Source organism: Amblyomma mixtum, chromosome 1, assembly GCF_055824585.1.
Source record: "Amblyomma mixtum isolate Tamu chromosome 1, ASM5582458v1, whole genome shotgun sequence".
Lineage (NCBI taxonomy): Eukaryota > Metazoa > Arthropoda > Arachnida > Ixodida > Ixodidae > Amblyomma > Amblyomma mixtum.
Genome location: NC_143012.1, coordinates 37,898,892 through 37,924,430, shown reverse-complemented (window position 1 = coordinate 37,924,430; position 25,539 = coordinate 37,898,892). Strand labels below are relative to the sequence as shown.

Below are 25,539 nucleotides of genomic sequence, written 5' to 3'. Positions count from 1 at the left end.
GCTGAGCTAGAGCCCAGGCTATAGCCGCTGTAATAATTTAAACGCTGTCACTGCGCCATTATAATCCACCCTGATCATCCTCATCACCAGTTTACTCTCGAAATCGGCCGATGGTGGCGACACCTGTATTTTCTTTTTTGCCCTTTTCTAGCTTATAAAAGCTCCGTTTTCAGTGAATGTCGTTAGAACACGGTAATCGAGCGATGCAGGCCATGTCAAGTTGTCCTCAATGTACTTTTGATATAACTTCGTGGTTTCAGCTTTCGCTTGACTCTGGCTCGTCCGTGTTTCAGCTTGTGTCTTGACGCCAACGGCTACTGGTCTCGCACTTAGCGCGCCATCAAATTCGAAGGCTTTATGGGCTCCCCGCTTTGATTCCTTGCACCGAGCGCGTTGAACTTCTAGTGTAGTACCACGGTCTGTCTTCGCCAACCTTCCCATCGCATTTGAAACAGGGGAGGCTATGCAACCGTCCGTCCAACCATCACGTACTTGATTACAACAATTCTGGACAAACGTGACTGAAGCCAGCAGTCATCGAAACGAGGGTGCGTCGGAGATGTTTCTTTTTTTTTAATTTCTGGTGTGAATTATTGGAAGATCATTGATGTAATTATTTTACCGCTTAAAGACAATTGGTAAGAAAGCAGTGGAAAAAACAACCACATGCCGAGGGTGCGATCCGAACCCACGACCTCCGAATTTCGAGTCCAGTGCTCTACCAACTAAGCTCCGGCGGCGGCTATCCAAAGTTCTACTTTCGGAGGTATGTATGTGTAGTGTAACCGAACCTTGCGAGTGTTCACCAGCGTCACCCTCGGCCATAGCGGCAGACGTAGAAGATAATGGTCTGGTAATTAAATAATTTACTACCTGTAAGAAACGCCTCAGACCAGAAAACAATGCTGCAGTCTCAGCAGCGAATCATCCAAAAATTCGAAGAACCATGTATTCCACGATGCGACAAGGCTAAGATATGCTCCCATCTAAAGGACTACGCGTAAATCTCACCCAGCTACTTAACCAGCCTAATTTTCCAAATTAACATAAGCAGACCAGTACGCTTAGGGAGCGCATGTCCCATTTAGGTTATCAGTTCGCGGATCGTACGACTTGTTTCTCATTATTTCGTTATCTGGTTGTAGGACACCCGGGTGAGCATATCCGGCACAAAGAAAAATACTTAAAGCATGGCGCAGGTATCGAAAAATCCAGCTTTCTTTTAGCTCGATTTCGAGACCTTGGCTCTGTTCTCTTCTACAAGAAAAGGAGTCTGTCACCGTACACTTGTGACGTGGTCCTCATGAGCTTTAGATGTTACTGCTACAGTTTTTTTTTTCTTTTGACTTGCTTAGATTTGAAAGAGATATGGGTCTAAAATTCCCTAGAATACAGAAAACCCCTTGACCTTCCAGGAAGAGCACAACTTTTTCAAGTTTCCAAGAGCATGGAATCCGAGTTGTAGGTGGTGGTGGTGAAAACTTTTAATTGCTGCAATAGAGTTTGGGAGCCACAGAGTGGCCCCGCTTCATGGTCGGCGTCCCTAGTCCGGGACACCGCATGACAATGCCCCGTCTCTCGCCCGTTTCACCAGAGCCCTTTGGGACTCAAGCGAGGAGCAGTTGAGGAGGGCAGTCTCCCATGCCTCTCTGGAAGGTGTAGGGGAAGGGGGGAGGTGGGGATTTTGAGTACATGCCCACACCATGTGGAAGATATCACAGGTCTCCCCACAGTGCGGGCATCGCCCATCCGTGTTAGGATCGTAATGCTTTAAGATTGCAGGACAGAGTAGAGTACCTGTCTGCAGGCGCCTTAAAGTTCGCTCCTCCGTCTTACTCAGCCCCTTTGCAGGGGCCGGGAAAAGGCGGTGGTTGTCGCTATAAGGCGTTATTATTTCCCTGAATCGCAGCAGCGGCTGATTAGTCTCCGAGCCAGAAGAGCTGGGATGAGGAGCCCGGTGAATAAGCGCTCGGGCAGCCGCGTCAGCGGCCTCATTACCTTGTATGCCCTGATGGCCAGGAGCCCAAATGATTCTTTTCGGTGTTGGATCAGTGGCAGTCCGTCTTAGAATGCAAGCAGCTAAGGGGGAGATCTCTCCTGCCAAGTAATGATCACATGCTTTTCGGGAGTCCGTAATGATGATTCTCGAATTAGCGTGGGCAGCAGCAAGCGCTATCGCTACTTCCTCGGCTCGCATTGAATTCGGGGCTCGAAAAGAGAGTCCATCAACGTGCATTTCCTGGTGAACGACAGCGGCCGTGTAAAATCCCGTGGGCGATGGCCCTGCTACGTCTACATAATGCTGTGGGTCTCCCCGCTCTTGTAGGTGCTAGAGTACTTGGCCAGCCCTTAAAGAAATGTTTTCAACGAATGGCGAATGCGAGAAAGTTATTTGCTCGGCAACGGCAGCAGGCTACACTCTTAGAAAAAAACCGGCTCAGGGGGGAGTAAAGACAACTTTAGTCCTCAAAAGGGCTCTTTAGTCCCTAAATTTGCACACGACACTCTTCTTGCCAAAAATGCGCGCCGTGCGCAAACTCAACGGACTAACTGCCGAGAAAGAGACTAACGGGGGGCGAATCGCAGCGTATACAGCACGCCAAAATCACGCGAGAAGACCCTGAGTGCTATAGTACTCGATTTTTGAAGCGCAGGGCGTGGTCTAAGGCCAGTGAGAGCACCGCCGCTGCCTGTGACGAAGCGGATACCCTTTTGCGCGAGAAAAAGGCTTCGTGCCACCAAAACGGCTGGCTGCTGTGCAAGTGCATAAACAAATACTACGGACTTCAATACGTGTCAAATGTGAGTTGTAAAGGTTAGGGTTGAGCAAGTACAGGTAGTTTCATATCGTAGCCGTCGTCTACGAGCTTATGTGATGCTGTGTAAGTATCGGCGACACTTAGCGAATCGGTGAGTGCAAGCAGTCAATTTCCCGTCATCGCTGTCTGCCAGTGACAAAAAACGAAATGAACCATCGCCTTCTATGTTTTCAACAGGCTGTAGTGTGCAGCTGCCAGTTGCAACAAATAAGACCAATTTATACGCAAAAAAAAAACAATTGTTGTGGTTGTGATGTACCGGCCGTAATGTACGCGTACACACAGTACAGCACTTTTTTCTGTCCAAAACGCGATTTAGACCGTTGTGCGTGCGCATTAAAGCTTACCGTAGGTTGTTTAAAAAGCGTATGACACCAAAATCACCGTACTGTCCTCTAAACAGCAATATGTTCGATAACAATTTGAGCGGCACAGACTATATATGTGTGTGTTTCGCATATAAAGCTTTTATTTTCTGCCGTAGACCGTCCGCTGTGGTGGCGTAGTTGTATCCGCGCTCGGCTCATAATCCAAAGGTTGTCGGTTCGAATCCTGGTGTTTTCATGTATGTTTATTTCTGTTTCCTTTATCGTTGTTATATGTGTGAAGTTCTGTCGGAAACTATCCCGCTGTAAATTACGGTGGAAATCACGCGTAGTTTGCATTTTTTCATTAAATGTCTGCTCCCCGGGACTAACTGTTGCACCCTGTCCAAGGGGACCAACAGTTACACCCTTTGCACTTAGTCCGGAAAAGGACCAGTGGCAGGTCAGTTAGTCCCCAAAAAGACTTGACCTGTCGCCCCATATTCGCCCCTTTTTTCTAAGAGTGTAAGGCACTAATGTCGCGAAAGCGGCAGTACTTCCTTTCCCTCAATAGGCTTATCTTCGCGACGGCGTGGCAGAGCCATCAAGTTCGCTCCCATGCTCTGTCCTGGAAAAGTAGCATCGGCAGGATAACCGCGCCTTACCCTCAATACATCCCAACGCTATCCGGGCACAGCGACATAGGACGTTGCAGATTCATAGAGTGCACGTCGGTTCTCCGCATCACCTTTAGATATCATTACCTTACAGCAAAAGTCGACAGGAGGTTGCTAACTCAGTTCTCCTATAAATCTAGACATTTCCAATCACCGCCTTCAGTGGGCCGCCAGTAGCCAATAAGAAGTAACTGAATAGAAGCATTTTCACTTCATTGTAAAACAAAAAGCATAGAGTTCGGTGAAATGCCATGCGATCAGGTTATTATAGTGAAGACCTAATGTTGCTACGGCCTGCAGCAGCTCACATAAATAGGTTGCGGGCTCGAGTAGAGTTCCGATGCCCAATGAAAATCGACAGTGTGTGTCGCTCAAACCCATGCGACACGTTGGCGCACACGTAACGTAAGAGCTCCTGGTCCACGACATCTGGGACTGGGAGGTTTTGGTCACGGCGGAATACGACGTCGTTTGTCTCGTTCTCGATGTAACGAAAGAAGCGCAATGCTTTTCTGGTGCCTCCCTTTGCAGCAACAGAATGAAATCCCTTCCACACTGTTCCTCCAGTTTAGATTTACGGTGCCACTGGGAACGCCTTTGACTCCAGAAATAAAGGGTGTCATTAGTTGTCATGCGCTCTAAACACAATTACGCGCATAGGGGAGTAAAAAAGGAGTAACCGATCCTTTAACGCACTCCTTTCTAAGGGCAAGGTACGACGCCAAAGTTATTTAATATATATTTCATTCACCAAATATACGGAATGCTTACTCTTGGCAACGGAGGGTGTATTTCAACTCCAGAGCATAGTAACTTTGTGCAGTTGGCAATGGAAGGTTATTAAACGCTGCACCAGAGGTCTTGAGGTTAGCAAAAGAGGGCGGGGGGGGGGGGGAGGTTAAAGTCTTCTTAACTGCTAGACCTTCGCATGTTTTATAGAGGAAATTTGTTTCCGTTTTAAACCGTAAGTATTCGGTGTATTTAGCGATGGAAATTCCCTGTGCTTGGGCAGCATACTCTGCTCCGTAGAGGGAGTGCACTAGAGGACAGTTACTCCCTTTTTACTCCTTTCGTAATTATAACACTCTAAACACCAATACACCTATATGGGAGTAAAAAGAGAGTAAGCTGTCCTCTGGCGCACCTCTAGGGTAGCTGTCCTCTAGGGTGTGCGCTAGAGGACAACGTTACTCCATTTTTACTCCTTTCTGTTTACAGTGTACAGTGTAATATTACCTGTGAAACCTGAGCTTCCAGTGTATACTGTCATCCGCTAGAGCTGCTGTACTTGATTGTTCTGCGGCAGTCGTGAAGCTACCGTCGCGAACATGCTACAGTATGTAGCACATGCATCCGGTATAACACGATAGCACAGCGGGTGCCCCGAGAGAGGGCGCTCTCTCCCACCTGTGCGGCCATGATGCGCTGCCTCTCGGCGATGAGGTTGCACTTTGCGCAGGCGCAGTCCTTGAAGCGGCACTGTCGCTTGTGGCCCTTGAGCCACGAGATGACGCCGTGGTTGCGGCAGCGCGCGCACTTGGGTCTCCGGGCGGCGGTCGAGGACGGGGGGGAACTGGGCACGCCGCCACCGCCGCCGCCGCTCATCGCGCAGGGCGTCGCTCAGTGTGCGTCCACTGAAGCATGGAGTTCCTCGGAACCGCCTATACGGAGATAAATATTATAGAGGCTGTTTACAACATTCGATTCAATGCGAAAGCACGGACCTTTTTTTTTTTTTTTTGGCAAACGCCGTTCTTACTTATTCCACATGTATGAATTACTGCCCTTACAAAAAGGTTTTAGACAGTCTATCGAGTGTCTATAGACTTCTGTCTACAAAGTCTATAGACTGTCTATAGACATCCTAGATAACAATATATAGGCAATACAAATGCCATAGTCAGTCTATAGACAATTTATAGATTTATGGCCATACACTTTTAGTGGACTTCTAACTATAGACAGTCTATAGACTATTAATAGACAAAGCAGTATCTATAGGAAGTCAATAGAGTCAATAAGAAGTCCAGACTGTCTATAGACCATTTTTATAAGGGTGAGCTGAGGGACACACATCATGACTGATTCAATTTGATTCAAGGACACATGATTGATTCGAAGACACGGTGACTATGAGAGTTTCGTCAGTGCGAGAATGAACGGGATTCTTATAATTTGGGGGGTAAAGATTTCCGCCATCCCATGCTACGACGAGCATGTGACGAGAGCGCAAACTATTCGTAATTCATTAAGTTTTCACAAAAGCAAAACACGACGCGGACACCAACGACCGATTCAAAGGATGAAGGATAACTACTTTTCGTTTTGAACCGATAAACGTACGCCGAATCAAATTTTCGAAATTCGGTTTTAACCAGAACAGGTCAGTATTCATGGCGTTCACGCCACAGCTAGCTTTCTATTCAGTAGGCGTTATGTTCAGTCAAAGGGGAAAAAAAACTAGCAAAGTGCCGGAATCAGGGCATGGAATAAGAAGGTGGTACTGTCGTATGAATTATCAGTGTCGTACGTATTGTAGCATTGTTCCGCTAAGATACACGCCTCTGCGGACGGATGTTCCACCTTAGGGTACTGCACTTCATCTCCATATGCCGTTTGCTAATGACGCGCTGTTCACTGTCACCATGCATGGGCACCCGCATATGACGGTTACCTCGTTAAGCAGGTTTTTGCACCGCATTTAAGGACACTGACGCTAATAAAGGCGTAAGCGTCCCGAACATGCCATTTTATGGGTACGGCGACGGTTAAGTGGCAGTTACATCATTGCCGCCAACACAAAAACCCCGTGATTACCCGTTCTCTCACTCCACCCAGAACAACAACCCAACTACAACATGATAGCCCACTTGTTCAAATTCAACTCCTACTCGAATTTTTGTCTCGTGCCAGGTCAGACAGTTAACTTCCGTACGTTCCGTTATTAATGCCGATAGTAGCATTTCCTTCTACAAGCACAGCTTTAAATACGAACATCTGTGCTTTAAATACTTCTAAATCAAAGGGCCAGGCTAACAAAAAGGGCGAGATAAACTATAAGTGACTTAATAATGCACAACAATACCATAACACATCACCGAAAAAAAAAACTGGTAGTCGATATGGAGAAAATAATATTCTCCGAAAAAAAACCGAAACCTGAGTTTTTAAATAAATGCAAGAAAAAGTCCATCGAATTCTCAGAAATAAAAAAAATTCAAAGTCCAACCCCTGAGTATAACTATCAACTGACCTTCACAAAATGAACAAGGGAGGGGAAAACCTCAGGTTGCTTGAGCCAACGTTTCGACAAGAGGACTTGTCTTCGTCTGACCTATTTTTCACATTATGCCTGGTATTCATATTGCTACGGACGCTGGGAGGACGACGAAGTGGTTTTGTTAAGAAGACGACGCTGAGGTGCGAGCTTGTGTGCTGTGAGACTACTCCAAGCCGACGGTCCCTTGCGTAGCAGATTACCTCTGCTGTTTCTATTGCTGCTTCTAGCCGCCACGTATCATTTGGTGGAGGTTGCTAAATTCGATCCCCGACCTCAAGCTGGCTCTCCGCCGTGGCCGCCGTCTCGCCACCATGTCTAACGAGTCCGAGCCATCTCCCTCTCCGTCAACACCGCCAGCGGTCGTCGTCGCCCACCACCGCGAACCGGGCACGTTCTGCGGTACCGACGACGTTGATGTGGACGACTGGCTGGCCCTTTACGAACGCGTCAGCACGCACAACAGGTGGGATCCAACGCTGATGCTCGCTAATGTCATATTTTATCTGACCGGCACCGCGAGAGTGTGGTTCGAAACCCACGAAGAGGACTTGACCTCATGGGACATCTGTAAACAGAAGCTCCGCGACCTCTTCGGAAAACCCATCGGCCGCCAACTCGCCGCCAAGAAGGCCCTCGCGTCACGCGCCCAAACTTCCTCCGAGCCATACATAGCGTACATACAAGACGTCCTCGCCTTGTGCCGTAAAGTGGATAAAGACATGTCCGAGGCAGATCGAGTTTGCCACATACTGAAAGGCATTGCCGACGATGCCTTTAACCTGCTTCTATGCAAAGACTGTTCCACGGTCGCCTCTGTTCTTGAGGTGTGCCGGCGTTTCGAGCAAGCCAAACACCGGCGCATTTCTCACCGTTTTGACCGGCTGCCGAACACTGCTGCTAGCTCCTCGTGTGAAGATCTGCCAACATTGCGGCAGCCTTCCGACCCGGCTAACTTAACCCGTATCGTGCGCCGCGAACTGGAGGCGATGACGCCCGCTGTTTCTTCCTTGCCACTGCCGGACAACACCTTGGCCCTCATCCAAGCCGTCGTTCGACAGGAGGTTGCGAACATGGCCATCCCTTCTCGCGTCGTGGACAACGCTCATGCCAGCCCGGACCCTCCAGTGATCGCAGCTGCCACTTACAGTCGCAGCTTCTCGCCTCGGTACCGATATCGCAATCCTGCCGAATGGCGTACCTCTGATGACAGGCCGATCTGTTTTACCTGCTCTCGCGTCGGACACATCTCCCGTCACTGCCGCAGCCGTTGGTCCCCGCCACCTCGCCCCTACTCCTTCGTCGATCGCCGCAACGACTACGGCCCGCGCCGCTTCACCCCACGTCCCGATCCGCTCCGTGACGAGCCCGCTCCGCAAGCTCGTGGGTCCAGCCGCTCACCTTCCCCATTAGGCCGCCGCTCCCGTTCTCCTACCACACGCCGCAGCCCTTCTCCTTCGACCTCCCGCCACTTCTCGGAAAACTAGCCGATGCAGCCCCCGGAGGTGACGCTGCATCATTGACCCGGCCTGAAAATCCTCTCTTGACCCCCGCTGCCCAACGTAATCTCTTGAATGTTCTCGTGGATGGTGTCCCGGTCCTTGCCCTCATTGATACTGGCGCCCAAGTGTCTGTCCTGAGCTCTTCTTTGCGCCTCCGTCTGAAGAAAGTTTTAACGCCTGCCGCCATGTCCACGGTTCGCGTCGCCGATGGCAGCCCCGCTGCCGTGATTGGAATGTGCACTGCGAGAGTCGGCATTGCCGGACGTCATATACCCGTTCTGTTCACCGTCCTGACCAGGTGCCCTCAGGACATAATCCTTGGCCTTGACTTTTTAACCGCCCATTCAGCTCTTATTGACTGTTCCTCAGGCCTTCTCCGATTGGATCTGCCCCTGTGCAATGACGACTCCACCAGCTCACCTCGCCTTCAATCCACCGAGTTTGCTCGTCTCCCGCCACAAGCTGCTGTCTACATCCCTATGTCGCCTTCTCCTCCCGTCCCTGATGGAGACTACGTCGCCTGCCCTATCACCGCTGTGATTCTGAATCGTAACGTCCTCTTTCCCCACACCATTGTCCACATCACCAACAACTGCACCTGCCTCCCTGTCCTCAACTTCAGCCTGTCCCCTCAGGTACTTCCGACCGGCATTTCACTTGCTGATCTGTCCCCATTGACCGATTGCACAGTCTCTGTCCTGGCTCCTGACCCAACGACTGCCGTATCCAATGTCCCTACATCGCAGCCCTCCAGTGAGGATTCTATTTCCCGGATGATAGCGGCCGATCTACCCTCTGCTGATTCTACAGCTTTTCACAGCCTCTTGTCCTCCTACAGTGATATTTTTGACTTTGGGGACCGTCCCTTGGGTCAAACCTCTGTTGTCGCCCACCACATTGACACCGGCGAGGCCCGCCCTATTCACAGACGGCCCTATAGGGTCTCCCTCGCAGAGCGCCGTGTTATTCAGGCAGAAGTGGACAAGATGCTGGCCCGCAACATCATCGAGCCTTCGAGTAGTCCTTGGGCGTCCCCTGTCGTGCTTGTTAAAAAGAAAGATCAAACTTGGCGATTCTGCGTCGATTACCGCCATCTGAATGCCGTCACAAAGAAAGACGTCTACCCTTTGCCCCGAATTGACGACGCTCTCGACTGCTTGCACGGCGCCAGTTACTTTTCCTCCATCGATCTTCGCTCAGGTTACTGGCAGATCGCTGTCGATGAACGGGATCGGGAGAAAACCGCCTTTGTCACCCCGGACGGCCTGTACCAGTTTAAAGTCATGCCTTTTGGCCTGTGCAATGCCCCTGCCACCTTCGAGCGCATGATGGACTCCCTCCTGCGCGGTTTTAAGTGGACGACATGCCTCTGCTACTTAGATGACGTGATTGTTTTTTCGTCCACATTCCAAAGCCATCTTCATCGCCTTTCAGCCATCCTTGTCGTCTTCCGCCGCGCTGGTCTTCAGCTGAACTCGAAGAAATGTACCTTCGGCCGCCGACAGTTCAAGGTCCTTGGCCACTTGGTCGATTCTGCTGGGATCCAACCCGACCCCGACAAGGTCCGCGCCGTGCGTTCATTTCCTACTCCGCGCTCCTCCGGTGATGTGCGCAGCTTTCTCGGCCTATGTTCCTATTTCCGCCGGTTCATCCACAACTTCGCGGAAATAGCCCGACCTCTTACCACGCTCCTCAAGAAGGACATCCCGTTCTCTTGGGGACCCCCCCAAGCTGACGCCTTCAGAGCCCTTATCAATGCCCTCACTGCTCCGCCTGTGTTGGCTCACTTTGATCCTTCAGCCCCTATGGAACTTCGGACCGATGCGAGCGGCCATGGCATTGGTGCCCTACTTGCTCAGCGGCAACGCAACAAGCTTCGCGTTATTGCGTACGCCAGCCGTCTCCTTTCTGTGTCAGAGCGCAACTATTCTATCACCGAGCGGGAATGCCTCGCCCTGGTTTGGGCTATTGCAAAATTCCGCCCTTACTTGTTGGGCACCCTTTCTCTGTGCCCAACCACGCCTTATGCTGGCTTTCTTCGCTCAAAGACCCTACAGGCCGGCTGGGGCGCTGGGCTCTTCGCCTTCAAGAGTACACATTTTGTGTCGTCCACAAGTCCGGCCGCGTGCACCAGGACGCGGATTGCTTGTCCCGTTACCCTGTCGATGCGCCTTCCTCCAACGAATGCGAGGCTGACGCCTGCGTCTTATCCATCTCGGCCTTCCGCAACATTGCGCAAGAACAGCGCTTGGATTCTTCGCTACGTTCCCTCATCGGCCGCCTCACTGCCAACCGCTGTGATGCGTCCCTTGCCCCGTTTGTGCTCCATGAGAACGTCCTCTACCGGCGCAATATGCGGCCTGACGGCGCTGACCTCTTGCTCGTGGTCCCGCAACACCTGCGCCGCGGCGTCCTTGAGCAGCTTCATGACGTTCCCACGGCCGGTCATCTTGGAGTCTCCCGCACCTACGACAGCGTGCGCCGCCGCTTCTTTTGGCCCGGTCTATACCGTTCTGTCCGCCGTTATGTGGCCGCTTGCGAGCTGTGCCAACGACGGAAGACGCCCTCGGTTCTCCCTCCCGGACACCTTCAGCCGATTCCCATCCCCGAAGACCCGTTTTCCCGTGTCGGCCTCGACCTGCTCGGCCCTTTTCCGGTGTCTGCTATGGGAAACAAATGGATCGCGGTCGCGACGGACTACTCCACGCGCTACGCTATTACGCGAGCGATCCCAACCAGCTGCGCAACTGATGTCGCTAACTTTCTCCTGCACGACGTCATACTCCACCACGGTGCTCCCCGTCACCTGCTCACCTATCGCGGCCGCTGCTTTCTTTCCAAAGTGGTCGCCGAACTGCTCCGCTTCTGCTCCGTCCGTCATCAATTCGCCACGGCCTACCATCCGCAGACGAACGGGCTCACTGAACGTCTGAACCGTACCCTCACCAACATGATTTCCATGTACGTCTCCGACCATCACCGCGACTGGGATATTAGCCTCCCATTTGTTACATTCGCCTACAATTCTACGCGTCACGATACAGCCGGTTTCTCCCCTTTTTATCTTCTCTTTGGCCGCGATCCTTTGCTGCCCTTCGACAGTGTGCTGCCCGCCACCGCCTCCACGAGTCCTTACGCTCGGGACGCCATCGCTCGCGCCAACGCTGCCCGTCTTGTCGCCCGCCAGCGGCTGTCAGCCTCCCAAGTCAATCAGAAACGACGTCATGACTGTCGCCGTCGTGAAGTCACCTACTCTCCTGGCTCTCTTGTTTTACTCTGGGTCCCTTCCCGCCGTGTGGGCCTTTGTGAAAAACTGCTTCCCCGATATACAGGCCCTTATCGGGTCGTACGTCCGGTGACCGCGGTGACGTACGAGATCACCCCGCTACATCCGCCATCCCCGGCCGCTGCTCCCCGCACCGACGTCGTCCATGTGTCCCGCCTCAAACCTTACAACTCGCCGTCTAGCTGGCCTGTGTAGTGCGCACCGGGACGGTGCTTTTGCCGCGAGGGGGGGTCATGCTACGGACGCTGGGAGGACGACGAAGTGGTTTTGTTAAGAAGACGACGCTGAGGTGCGAGCTTGTGTGCTGTGAGACTACTCCAAGCCGTCGGTCCCTTGCGTAGCAGATTACCTCTGCTGTTTCTATTGCTGCTTCTAGCCGCCACGTATCAATATGTTAGATCCCTGTGTGATGCTGTAGAACATGCCAAGCTGAATACACCTAGCTCGAAGTGGTTGTTGCCCTGAAGCTTTAGATTGTCTTCTCAATAACAGAGGGTGGACTAGATAGATTATGGTCAAACTATGATGATTAATCGCACCGATATCATTCAACCCTCAACCGAACGCTATGCTTTCGACGGTGCCCGCGCGGACAATGACCACGGCCTTGAGAGCGTTTTTTTTTTTTCTAAGCACGGAATGCCTTTAGGTCTCAACCTCCTTAAACAAAGGCCAAAGCTGACGCTGGCCACTATGGCCAAAACTGACGCTGAAACCTGTATATGAAACTTTCAGAAATTGTCTGTCCAAATGGCAGAAAAAAGGTTCCTAATGGTCCCGAGCAGCATTACAGCTAACGCCCGAGCTAACAGAGAGTCTTTGATCACTTGGCCATCACCCAAACGGTTCTTAGTGTTGTAATTGGTAAACCTTGCTGGCGATAAAACTGTCGTCGTTTATGTCGACATCTCCATCGGTTCTTTCCGCTGTTCCTAATGTTTGGTGCCGGTTTAGTTCTGCGGCCGAGTTCTTGCGATAGAGCCGGACAAGTGAAGACGGGATGCCTCCCCTATTTAGAAACTAAAATTTCTACTGTTCTAAACTACAGCATGAACTTCTAAAATTGTTAAGCCAGAAATTAAAATTTACGAAAATTAAGTAATCCCGTTTTTAATATTTGGTTCTAGGGCGAATTATTATATTGTGAAATTGGAAGCCGTCAATATATGAGGCCGGCTCAGACTTAAAGATGTTGGAAAAGGCATTGTTGATCAAGATACTGTACATAACACAATCTTTTCAAACCTAGCTTAGGTTGACTTTTCCATCATGCCCATTGATCAAATGACGTCACTCGATCATTTAACACAGGAAGTACTCATGTACTTCATGATTTTCATGATTTAGAAGATGTTTGCGTTGTTTCCGTGACGGCTCTGTGTACAGCGACGCCATTTGATAAATGTGCAAAGTGGAAAAGCCAACTATAGAAGCGTTCGAAGCATTCTTTTTCATTTTCGATATCTCTGACTGTTTTACCAATTAGGGAAACTTTTGAAAGTGAGCTCACTTTCGATGTTGACGGCTTTAAATTTCGCATTAGGATCTCTAGCCCGAAAACTATTTTTTTTAATGATTTAGTTTATTTTAGGCAATTATAAGTCTTTTATTTGCAGTCATTCGCGCAAGTAATATCCGCCTTGCCGTACAATACAGCTGCACGCAACACACCACCTTCTTTTTCAACAATTTTAAAAGAAAAATCTTCATACAATACTTTTAAACACCGGGCATACACTGCACATCACGAAGTTAGAGACTCATTGAATAGCTATCACTTTCAGAATCACTTTCAGTAAAAGGCGCTACATGTGCACCTTCCTATTTGGGAGCAATCACACTATATATACCATGCACGTTCAAAATCCATCCCGTGAATCTTAGTTTGGCGTGTTACTGGTTAGCGCTCATTAGAAGACACTGTCAATGCAACCGCAAGTACAGCACCCGTCAAGCGTGTACAGCCCAAGGCGTTTGCTTGCGAGGCCCGCAGTGTGCCTGGTTATGCATTCACAGCGACCGTAATCTCTCGAACGATTAAAGGCTTCGAATCCTCAATCCTCCCAAGCATTCGACTGAACATAGATGTGCTAGGGCACCGCGCTAAACAGCTTAGAAGCAAACCCCTTGGGCTGTATACTTTTGACGGGGGCTGTACGAATAATTTCGATGCAAACAATTGAACAGAGTTAATATACGAGACGCAAGAGAGCACAGACACATGAGCTGTTAAATCTTTTCCATAAACAAGCACCAACCAGCTTGACTAAGCCCTGCTCACGAATAATTTCGCTAGTCGCAACTGTTTTCCTTTGCTCACGCATGACGTGGTGCACTTCACGTCACTTATAAGAACGCCTCAAAATGGACGTGGATAGAAATTATCTACACAATTTGAGACCCGTGATGATAGGAAGGTAAAAAAAAATCATTAGAATCATTAAAATAAACAATCATCAAAAAATAATTAAAAATTAGATCACAAGCGGAAGAGCTCAGGGTGAAGACCCACTATTACGCACGTTCTCCCATTTCCGTGGTCAATGAACTCAGGTTTGGTTTGGTTTATGGGGTTTAACGTCCCAAAGCGAATCAGGCTATGAGAGACGCCGTAGTGAAGGGCTCCGGAAATTTCGACCACCGGGGTTCTTTTACGTGCACTGGCATCGCACAGTACACGGGCCTCTAGAATTTCTCCTCCAAAGAAATTCCGCCGCCGCTGCCGCCACCGGCCATACCGTGCCGAATGAGTTCAGTTGATCGGTAAACTATATGACCAGTCAGTCAACCGATATATCGCTCTGTATGGGGATGCACTGCTAGGGAAGCTCCACGATACCTACAAGTTCCCCTGACTCGCATTTTGCTGCCCAATTAAATATCAGCCAACATTCGTTCTTTAACGCCGCCGTGGTGGCACACTGGTTATGGCACTCGGCTGATGGCCCGAAAGACGCGGGTTCGATCCCGACCGCGGCGGTCGATTTTAGATGGAGGCGAAATTCTAGAGGCCCGTGCACTGTGCGATGTCAGTGCGCGTTACGGAACCCCAGGCAGTAGAAATGTCCAGAACCCTTCTCCACGGCGTCCCTCATAGCATGAGTCGCTTTGGGACGGTAAACCACCGTAAACCAAACCAACATGCGTTCTTTAATGCATCATTACAAAAAAGCATATGTTGCAGGTGTCACAAGCTTGGCAAACCCTGCAGGGCTGTTCAATTGTCGTTTGAAATCAGTCCATCTATCCATCAATCAAAGGGGACAAGCTCGGGACACTCTAAGCGCCAAAAGAGAACTGCAAACGACGGCCAAGATGCGATTGCGTATCTACGCCATCAGGCGCTTGCGTGTACAGACGCGGCTCGTTCAGCGCGTGGGCCTTCAGATCTTTAATATCTACAGAGTGTCGCCGAAGACGCGTCAGGCGCGACTGCATTTCCTCGGCAACCCCCTGGCTCCGCCGCGGTTTGTGTCGCCCACCGCGTGTGCCCGCTTTTAGCACCTTGGCGCAACCGCCCTTCAGGTTCTCGCGCAGTTGCAAAACACACTGACACCGCACAGGTCCTGCAGTGGTGCGACTGAACACAGCCGTCAGTGTAGGCAGCAGTACTTAACTCCTCTTTAAAGCGAAAGCCTTGAAAGGGAAAGTGCACAGGTTTTAAAAATCAACGTGCTTAAGAGGGTCGAATTTGTGAAACTTGGTGGTAAAGCATGCGAAGTCTTTTTGGGCTAGCACTTGAAATAGTGAAGTAATCGCCGATTTAATTCCGGATGCCCTTCAAGCTTCTCCGCAGCGCAGAACGCCAAGTGGAGGGAGCATGATGACGTCATCGAAGGTATCGGTACATTTCCAACACACAAACGCCTGCTTTAAAGGAAAAAAAACAACGCCACCGAAGGCGAACCCTGCCGAGAGTTGTTTGGCAGCGTCTAACGAGTCAGGGCAGGGTGTGGCTGACGACAGCGGTAATTTGAAATTATACCTTCCGTGACGTCACGCTGATTTTCCCTGCACTCATCCCGTGCATTGAGGGGAAGCGCGAAATTCAATCGTCGATAACGCCACTATTTTAAATACTAGTCCGAAAGCACTTGGCATGCTTTACCTACAGCCTATATAGATTTGAATCCTTGAATATCGCGAAATTCTAAAATAAATGCTGCAGTTGCCCTTTATTGGCGCATACTGTCGTTCGTTAGCAGAGGGTGTCGCATCTTTGCAGCGTGTTAACTCGGGAACTAAAAACGATAGGAGAAAACGAATGGTTGCTTCAGGTAGAGGATGAAAACATGAACCTAGAAGCCAAGTGTGGTGACTATACAGCAATTAGTTAATGAATTATAGAGAGAAATGTCGAAATTGCGCCTAAATAAAGCAGATGTCGATATAGCCACGGGGACGGTGTGACGTCACAACCACCGGAAGTCGTCACGGCACAGTGAGAATTGTCACAGAATGGTCAGAAAAAACGTTCGATTTGTGTCAAATTAGGTGGAAGATATGTAATTAAGCGTAATTAACGCTTAAGATCCCCGAAAGAAGTATAATTCAGGTATCGATATAGCCGCGGGAACGGTGTGACGTCACATCCACCGGAAGTCGTCACGGCATAGTGTCCTCGGCTTTCGCCTCTCAACACTTTAGTTGCCAAAGTGTCCTCGCAATTTTCATGCTCTTCACGAGCGCACTCGCACGACTTCAGTTGTCCTTCGTCCTCACATCCACCATCTTTTTCTGTCCTTTGAGAGCCGGTGCGGTGGCGCATTGGATATGGCACTCGGCTGCTCACCCGAAAGACGCGGGTTCGATTCCGGCTTTGGCGGTTGCATTTCAGTGGAGACGAAATGCTATAGTGGTCCGTGTATGCTGTGCGATGTCTGTGCAAGTTAAAGAACCCCTGGCGATTGAAATTATCCACTGCACAGTTCCCTGCCCAGGGAGATTTTTTTTTAGCTACGAAGTATCTGAGAAAGCTGTATAGCTTTCGTTTCTAGCTGCATGGATGCGCTTTGGTAGATGTCAGTGAGTAATTACTCCCTTATTACAAATCTACTCCACCATGGGGTATTCCCCTAAACATCTGTCCACCAATTAAGCATATACAGGCATTAACCCTTTAAAGCTATCGCGTCATGCGCTTAACAAAGAGCTTTGTACCCCCTACATGAAACCGAGACACCGAAAGTGAAGTGAAATCCGAAGAGCTAGCACACCTAATTCGAATTTGGCCTAACCGCGCCAAATCGTCCGTCATGTTTTTTTGTATTGTTTTTAGGGTTATAACTAGTAGCGAACAAAACAGGTGCATCCTTTCCTCCACATTTTTTTTTTTTGTCTGCCAATACGCCCTTCGGCATAGCAGGGTTATAGGTACACGTACAGGCCGGTGTCGGTTATAAATGCCAACAAGGCCCGATATTGAGGCCCGCGGGACCAGATTTCTCTTCAGCCGCAGTCTGCTTCAAGGTGCACTGAAGAGGAATCTGAACTCGTCTTTTTGCCGCGGGAACTCAATCTGCACGTTCCGAGCATTCTTAGAAACTTCGATTTATTGCCCTGTGCGGCTGATTTTCCTAATTAAATCGAATTAACGTCCGGCTTCCGCCTTTTTTTTTTTTTTGAATTCTCCCCCGTACGGTAGGCGGAGTCGACCAACGCGTGGAGTGCCTTTCAGCCAGTCCCGCGGCGGCTTGCCGCTCTGCCATCGGCGGAGTAATACGTAGTAGTCCGTAGAAGCAAATAGTCCGCGCGTATTTTTATTTCTGCGGGCTTATTTTGCGGCTATATTATCTGCGAATGAAACTATTTATTCACGGAAACCTAAAAAACAAAATAAAGCGAAAGCAAAGCCTCCACGGAGCTGTTTGCAAGACACTCCACGTGTTGGTCGACTCCGCCCACCTTACGAGGGAGAATTCAAGAAAAAAGGCGGGAGCCGGACGTTAATTTGATTTAATTCGGAAAATCAGCTACACAGGGCAATAAATCGAAGTTTCTAAGAATGCTCAGAACGTGTAGATCGAGTTCCCGCGGCAAAAAGACGAGTTCAAATTCCTCTTCAGTGCACCTTTAAAGGGGCATGATATGATTTAGAATAAAGCGCTAAAGTAGGAGTGAAAGGTCGGGAATAGATCCCCCGGAAGTTTGCTCAAGGCATTCAAGGGACCAGCACACCTCCTGGGACACTCGTCCGCCTTCTCTTTCTTGCCTTCAGTCAGCCTACGCGGGCAGACAATTCTGGAGTCGAATGACGACCAGATAGTGCAAGCACGACGGCAATATCAATCGAGCGTAAACGACTGGAAAATGCGGGGGTCATGACGTGAGCGTGACGTCATGCAGCGCCGCCGCAGCAGCAGACGCCGTTCACAAAGAAAGGAGAAAAGCGATATAGAATTGTCGTTCTAAAGCACAGTTGGCCATATATTTTAGGGGAATCCCCCAAGGTGGACTAGATTTGTAGTAAGGGAGTAATTACTCACTGACTTCCACCCGAGCGCATTGGAAGACCGGTCTTCCGATCGAAACGTCGAGTCGAATATGGAAGAGAAGTGGCTGACGGTGGGGGCTCCTCAAGCTGCGAAGGCAGCCAAGAATATCAAGTGCACTGCCAGGCTCGAAGAATAGAAGGCGGCGGCACGTCGAGCAGCTAAAGGACCTCCAGCCGATACTCAAGTACTGCTGTACCACCATCAATAAACCGTAAACTTGCTAAGCCTCTCCTGCGGTGTCTTTCATGCTTGCACCAATTTACTCTAGACAAAGAGAGAGGCTGCTAATTGTTATGTGCGAATTTCAGACTTTGTGATAACCTATCTTCTTTTAACGCATATAACGATGAACCCTGGTAGATATGCTTTACTTTTTATTCTTAATCATCGCGTACTGTCTTTTGCGTTTGTGCTTACTGTTAAAATATGTTCTTTTTTTTTAATAGTTCACTAGCTGTCTTACTAAATCCCCTATACAGCGGGCCTGTAAGGTGCAATAAATTAAGGCAATCTAACATCAGTGGTTTCCTTTTCTGGGTGCACACTTGGAATATCTGAACGGCGCATCGTGCAACGCACGCGTCGCTGACTATATATATGGTGTCGCACCATCCCCACTATAGATTTCGATTTGCGCCTGAGCACTTACTCGGCTTAGACCGCGAGTGGCAGGTCTGCTCACACTGGCGCAGTAGAGCTTTACAATAGCAGCTGGCTGATTTTTTTTTCCCCATGGCACAAGCGAATTCCAAGATCCTGTTTTGATTCAGACCGGGCTGATTGTACACTCAGCATAGGCCCTGAGTGCAAAACTAAAAAAACAGGTGCACTGGGCTCGCCGTAACGTAGCTTCATGAAGAAAAATGAAAAAAAGACACTCCTCGAGTTTATGGCAATCAAATGCCACCTGCATGTCGCAAATGCAAGCCGATGCCTCTACAGTAAGTCATGAATGTGTCAATTCCGCAGAATAGAAGTTTCCCTTTTTTCCACAAAAGGTTTCTTAAAGGGACAGAGGAAGCGCCATTGGTCGGCTTCAAAAACTGAAATAACTGCCCATGATTTTTGAATCAGTCAGCCATCATTTCAGTGGAATACGGACAAGAAAGGCGCCATGGCCACATATTCCTGCAAACCAGATCACGCGTTTATATATAGCATGCATCATACTTGGTTGGTGGCGTTGCGAACGTCTTAATACAGGCCTCCTAGCCTTTAAACTGGGGCTAGTTTCTTTTCGAGGGAGCTTGTTAGGAATTTCGTCATATGCATGCTGGCAACCACTGTCATTTGAATTCATTTCAATATGGAGTCAAATTTGTCTTACAAGTAAATAAAAGGTGCGAAGGGTACATTCTATATACAGCTAAAAAAAACTCAGCTGGGAGCCGACTATAGCACTGAATGTGCAACTTAAGTAAAGGTAAAACGCGATATTATTGTTATGCGATGACGTTCTCATAAGCCAGTTCTGTTGCGAGGGCAGCTACGCTGCGTTTAATTTGGTTCACTCAGTACAATAATCTAAAAATGTGCTTTGGCACCAATGAGTTCTGAGGCGCAGACAACCTCAGGCAGAATCCCTCACAGAAATATAAGACACCTTACCAATAGTTTATACAACGACTAGTTTCTATGATAGCAGTTATGGTGCAACAATATCATTTCTACAGGCAGTGATGCTTACTCCTACTGTTATGCACCAAGCGATGTGATTTATACAAAGGCAGTGCGGCAAAACAACTTCAATTCATTATATATAGCCATTATTTCCTTCAACTCCATCTGACCTGCTTCCACTAATGTTGTAATGCTCAGCTGCTTATCGACCATCACGTATGCAGCAGGAAGAGCATTTAAGTTTAAAACGATCAGCCACTGTAAGGAATATCAAAAAGATGGTGTTGCTAAAAAGAGAGTGTCCGGTCGTTGACAAACTTCTTGTCTATAGTTTCATCATTGAACATTGTAAGGTTTCGTTATGGAAGTCTCACTCGAGAAATATCCCCCTCTTTCGAATGATGCAGACATGCAACAGTATGTGCACTTTCCTTGTTAACTGCTTCGCACTCTTCCTGTGACTGATTAAGGTCAGAAAAGAGGTAAGACATCGACCTATAATGAAGGCAGTTAGATGCTCCGGCTTCCCTACAAAACCCTTGTTCACAACTTGTCACCTAATCATCTTGCCCCTTGGTTTTGTTTAGTTTTTTCACTGGCCCTCCTTACAGCACATTACTTGGTTACAAACAAGCATCACTTTCCTCTCAAGATGAACGACAATATACAAGCGCCTTAAGAACTGTATTACGCCTGCGTTCCACATCATGCCATCAGTTAACGGCACATGGGATACACATGTGCGGGCATAGCTCTGAAAAATAGGTAAAGGGCGTCATTTTTTCACTGCAGTAAAAACGCCACTTCGCAGTTGGTAACGCATTAGCACACTTAGTGACGTCGGTTTTTGTAAGGTTACATTACAGTTAACCATATCAGTTCAACCGCATCCAGCCGCGTTGGCTGGAGGGGTGCAAATCAGCGCTCCTCGTATCCACCGCCGCAACGTTCGTAGCAATCCGTCGCGCCACTCACCTTCAGCCGTCCAGCGCTTCGTCCCGCTACAACGGAGGCAACACATTTGATCGCCGGGGCGGGGCGCCAATTCGCCGTCGCACAAGGCTTGCCGGCGGCGCGCCATTGGATTCCGGCCCCCGGTGGGCGGGACCGCCACTGTAGCCAACTCCATCGGCGAGTGTGTCGTCTGCGAGCTGCAACGGGCGCCGCCATGTTGGGAAGGAGAGGCGAGAGCCACGCTGTGCCTTCCACAGCGACGAGAACGAAAGACACACCGCGAGGGGGCGGCGGTGTGGAGGGCGCGGCGCGGAGAGAGTGGTAAGAAAGCGTCGACGCCGGCGCCCGCTGTACCCAATGGGAGCGGCAACTGAGCCGCTCGAAACATTCCCTCCTTTCGCGAGGTTGCCGCTCCGCCGCCTTCTTGTGTGTACTTAGTTACAGGCTCGCCACCAGGGTTGCGCGGCAGCGCGCTCTGGCGGGGAAGAAGTGCGACGGCTCTTGAGAGAGGGGAGAATGGCGGGTGTGCCTTCGTGAGTGAGGCTTGGAAGAAGAACACAAGGACTGCTTGGCGTATTGATAATCATCGGGCGGCGGGTTTCATCTCTCCCCTTCTACACTCTGCCACCGCGGTCGCTTCTGCTGTTGCCTCTGGAACAGTGCGGTGTCTTATGGCGGCCGCAACTTGTGTGGACGATAGGAGAGGGTGCGTGAAAGGAGGTTTCGCCGCAGGAGCGAGTCTGCCGAGTTGTTTGACGTTCTTTCGGCACGCGGGCGCTGAATCGATGACTGCGGAAGTGGGAAAACGATCCGTCGGAGCCCTCGGGCTATGAGGGCGTTTAGGATGGATGAAGCGACGTCTCTGGGTGCGCAGGCGGGGGGCCTTGGCGTGAATGCAGCGAAGAAGAAAGGACGGGCGCCTCAACGAGTGTAGCCTTGTCGCGAGGTTAGGCTTAGGTTGTTTTTTTTTTGCACACTATGGCGAAGCTTAGGTGTCTCGCCAGTGCGGAGCGACAAGCGGCTGCCGCAGCACGGTGTTCTCTATCACGACGTCCTTCTCCACATCGGCTTCGTCCTCGAAGTTGTGGACATGAAGCGCAATTGGGGCACGCGAGAATAACGGAATCCGGTAGGGAGCCTGCGTGGCAGGGGAGTGACGTTTCGACTACGGAATAGCTATTGCCAAAGTGGCAGGCTGTGCTTCATGCTCTTTCTTTTTTCACGCCTTAAATGTAGTGGGTGCGCGACTATGAAGTTTTTTTTTTTTCGAATACGAATCCAGTATGCGAATAAGCACCTTCTAATAGAGCGTCGAGTATGGAATAATGAAGCACCGGTACATTTATTCAGAAAAAAAAATTATGTAGCGATGCTCGATCGTTAACTTCGTTGAAGAATGAACCAGTTCGCCTTAATGCTAAATGCATGATTCGGAGCATTATAATATCGTCGCATAGCGAGTTTACGAGTTTTTCGCGCCAAATGCTGGAGCCGGGAACCGACGGGAAGAGTGCGTTCTTGGTTCCATCGGTTTTCGTATAGTTGCGGCCCTCTTGTTGCGAGTAAAACACAGCTCCCCTGTGCAGCGGTCCCGCGTGCGTTCCCCACTTCCTTTCGCTAGGAGCGGTCGGATCAGGTTACAGAGTCGATGTTTTTGCTGTGGATTCCCGACCGCTTTCTGGCGCCGTTTCCTGGGTGTTGCCGCGGGGTGGCTCTCTGGCCCGCGTTCTGCGGTATGCGTTTGGGCAGTTGTGTCCATCGTCCCCCGCTTTGCGCACAACACACACACACACACACACACACAAACGCGCGCGCATTCCGTCCCTACTCGTACAAAGTTGCGAGCTGGCGCACTATGGGTATTTTGTGTATTTTAGTCTGAGAATGTGTACGTGTTTGCTGTCGGCTCGGCGTGTCTTGTAAGGAAGTGTTCTGATTGGTTCCGGTAACGGCTTTCCTGATTGGTCTAACTGTTCCCAAAAAGGGTCCTCAGAATGCTGCCGGAGCTCCTCTGGTTGGCTCCGGTAACGGCTTTTTTGTTTGGTCGAGAAATGGTCGCCAGAATGCTGGTGAAGTGTATTTAAGATCGGGTTTCTCAACAACAAGGGGCTCGAGAGAGGAATGGCTGCCTCCCGGCTGCTGCTCGGGACCTCCGCTCCAAAGATGCTGCACGCCCCGGGGCATGACTGACTGTTTTACTATGTGCCTTGTTACATTTTTGCCTCAGTTTCTAAGTTTAACCAGTGATCCGCATCTACCTTTAATAAATCAAGTTGATCAATGCATCTTATCGACGCCTGCTGGTCCCCTTCTTCGATGCGGCGGAGTTCTCATCCCGGCACGAAAGCACGCTTCGCTACAATATCTAGAAGAATAATGACCTAATGCTAAGTGAATACCATGACTATTTAATCACAAAAGGCCTGACGCATTTCTTGATGACAATCACTGAAAATACTCATGTTGTCCAATAAATAAGATTGCCCCATCAGCCTGGGTCCCTCAGTTCAGGGCTTCTGCCGTCAGCCTGGGCAGGTCAGCCAGCTTGCTCCGGTCACCCAAGTCACAGCTGCAGACAGAGAAGACATGTCCCAGATAGAACGTCATGAATGCGCTTGAAATTCTAGATCAATCTAACGAAAGTAGGCATAATAGTCGCACTTTGTCATGCACAAACATGGTGGAATGTAAAAATATCGCGTAAAAGGGCATGCTTACAGGCACAGCAGCGCACAAAAGACGGGGACAGAGAAGACAGACAAGGACGAACGCTGAACTTCCAGCAATTCTTTATTGCGAACATTTCTACACTTATAAGCATGCCCTCCAAAAACTCCATAACTAGGGTACATGCAGCAGCAAACCCGATACATGTGTCTCTGTCGGAGAATCTCGAATAAACTTACCCACAACGAAGAATATATGCTTCGCATTCATTCCCGAATACACGATCTGCCTCATGTACAGTCTTTGTCAAAAGTAACCAGGCTGCATGGTTTGCTTCTAGCTCGTGCAGTGGAGCCCTTGGGACTTTCCTAAACATCAAAGTTTGTTTGAAGGTAAGAATACCCCCAGTCCTTACCTTTAACAACTATTTCAGCTTGGAAAGCTGTAAGGGCTCCACTGTACGAGCTAGAAGCAAACCATGCAGCCTGGTTACTTTTGAGAAAGACTGTACGTATTCATGTCCTTTCTAATAATCGAGATTCATAGGAGAGAGAATTTTGGGTCTGAATACTAATACCTGTTTATGTTCAGGGCTGCCAGTCTCATCTGAGACCATAGCAGGTGGGCGAACAAAATGGAAGGCATGATAAATTCAAAAAGTGCGCTCGAGAAATACGTGTTAGAAGGTCACGCAAAGGCGAACAAAAAACAGCAAACAAGTTATAAATAATAAAAAACATTACATAATAGGAAACAGGTGTAGCATCTCAATGCTAACGTCAACAAAATAACAGCAAACTAGAACAAGTGTAAAAATAAACACTTTTCACGTTGAACCAACAGTTCATCGAAGAGTTCAGAGGTGTTTGAACAATGAAAGAAGACTGAGCTGCTGATTAGTTGATGCGAATTCTCTCCGTCTCGTGAAATGAGATAATGAGTTTGCACCAATGATTGAAAGGTCGAGGCGATTCCATTCTCTATAGCTCAGGTGCTTCCAGCCGCGATAGCAGATGCCGGGGCAGCAAACATTCTTTTAACTTCCATATTAAATGTACAAATAAATAACCACTACTACTACTACTACGAAGGAAAGTAACAATGCATGAACGTGTCATTATGGCATTAGTATTCTCCTATAGGCGAGGGGCACATTTTCGTATATCAGAAAAAAAAATAGAAGCAATTTTTTATTTATTTTATTTACACAAGAAATTTTGTGCGCTTTGTTGTTGAAAAATAAATTGCGAACGCTATAGACGTTATACCATTACTCAATCTTTGAATGTTTACGTTTACGCGAGCAATATTCATTTCGATACCAGGGGAAACAAACCGACGACTGAGATATCCCGCCACGGCGTGTCCAGGAAGGTCAAAGCACCTGCCTTGGCATTTCACCAGTGGGATTAGCGGCCTTCATTACTCAGTTCTGGGAAGTGGCTTTGCTCCGCCCTCAGTACCCTCCTTCAAGGCGGCTGGTCGGCGCTCCTTGTCAAGCCAAAAAGGGATGATCCCCTCGCTGGCGTCGCTGTGTCCCATGGTGGGATCAAGGCATGAATGGATGGCTATTTGCCGCCCCGACGAGGTTGCTGGGTCACCGCAACCGTAGGGGAATGGCACCACCGTCGTCGCCGCGCCGGCGGCATGGCAAGACAACGGTGGGGGCACGGCAGAACCACGATACCTCGACAATCACTACGAATAGTTCTCGGATAACGACCAACGTGTAGAACGTGGAATTGTGTGAAATAATACAGCCGCTAACACGGTGAACGTACAAAGTAGGAGACTACTTGACGCATCACGGAGGAAAAAGCTTTCCAGTTCTGCGCCAAAATTACATCTCGCCCTGTGAGAGCCCGAAGACGGACGTCCGGGAAGATGTGCAAAGGCTTTTGGGAAAGGCGACCCTCCCCCCCCCCCCCCCCCCACCCC

The 25,539-nt window shown here is 49.4% G+C and overlaps 1 protein-coding gene across 1 annotated transcript in view; it reads right to left on the bottom strand.

Annotated features, from left to right (window-relative positions):
• LOC149366057 (uncharacterized) overlaps positions 1-21,174 on the bottom strand; it is a 31,203-nt gene extending 10,029 nt beyond the window's left edge. Inside the window, exons 1-2 of the mRNA XM_089550725.1 lie at positions 20,956-21,174; positions 5,209-5,462 (exon numbers count right to left, since the gene is read on the bottom strand). Coding sequence (XP_089406851.1) covers positions 5,209-5,406 — 198 coding nt within the window. The 5' untranslated portion in view covers positions 5,407-5,462; positions 20,956-21,174. The remainder of the gene's footprint in view (positions 1-5,208; positions 5,463-20,955) is intronic.
• Between the last annotated feature and the right edge of the window lie 4,365 nt (positions 21,175-25,539).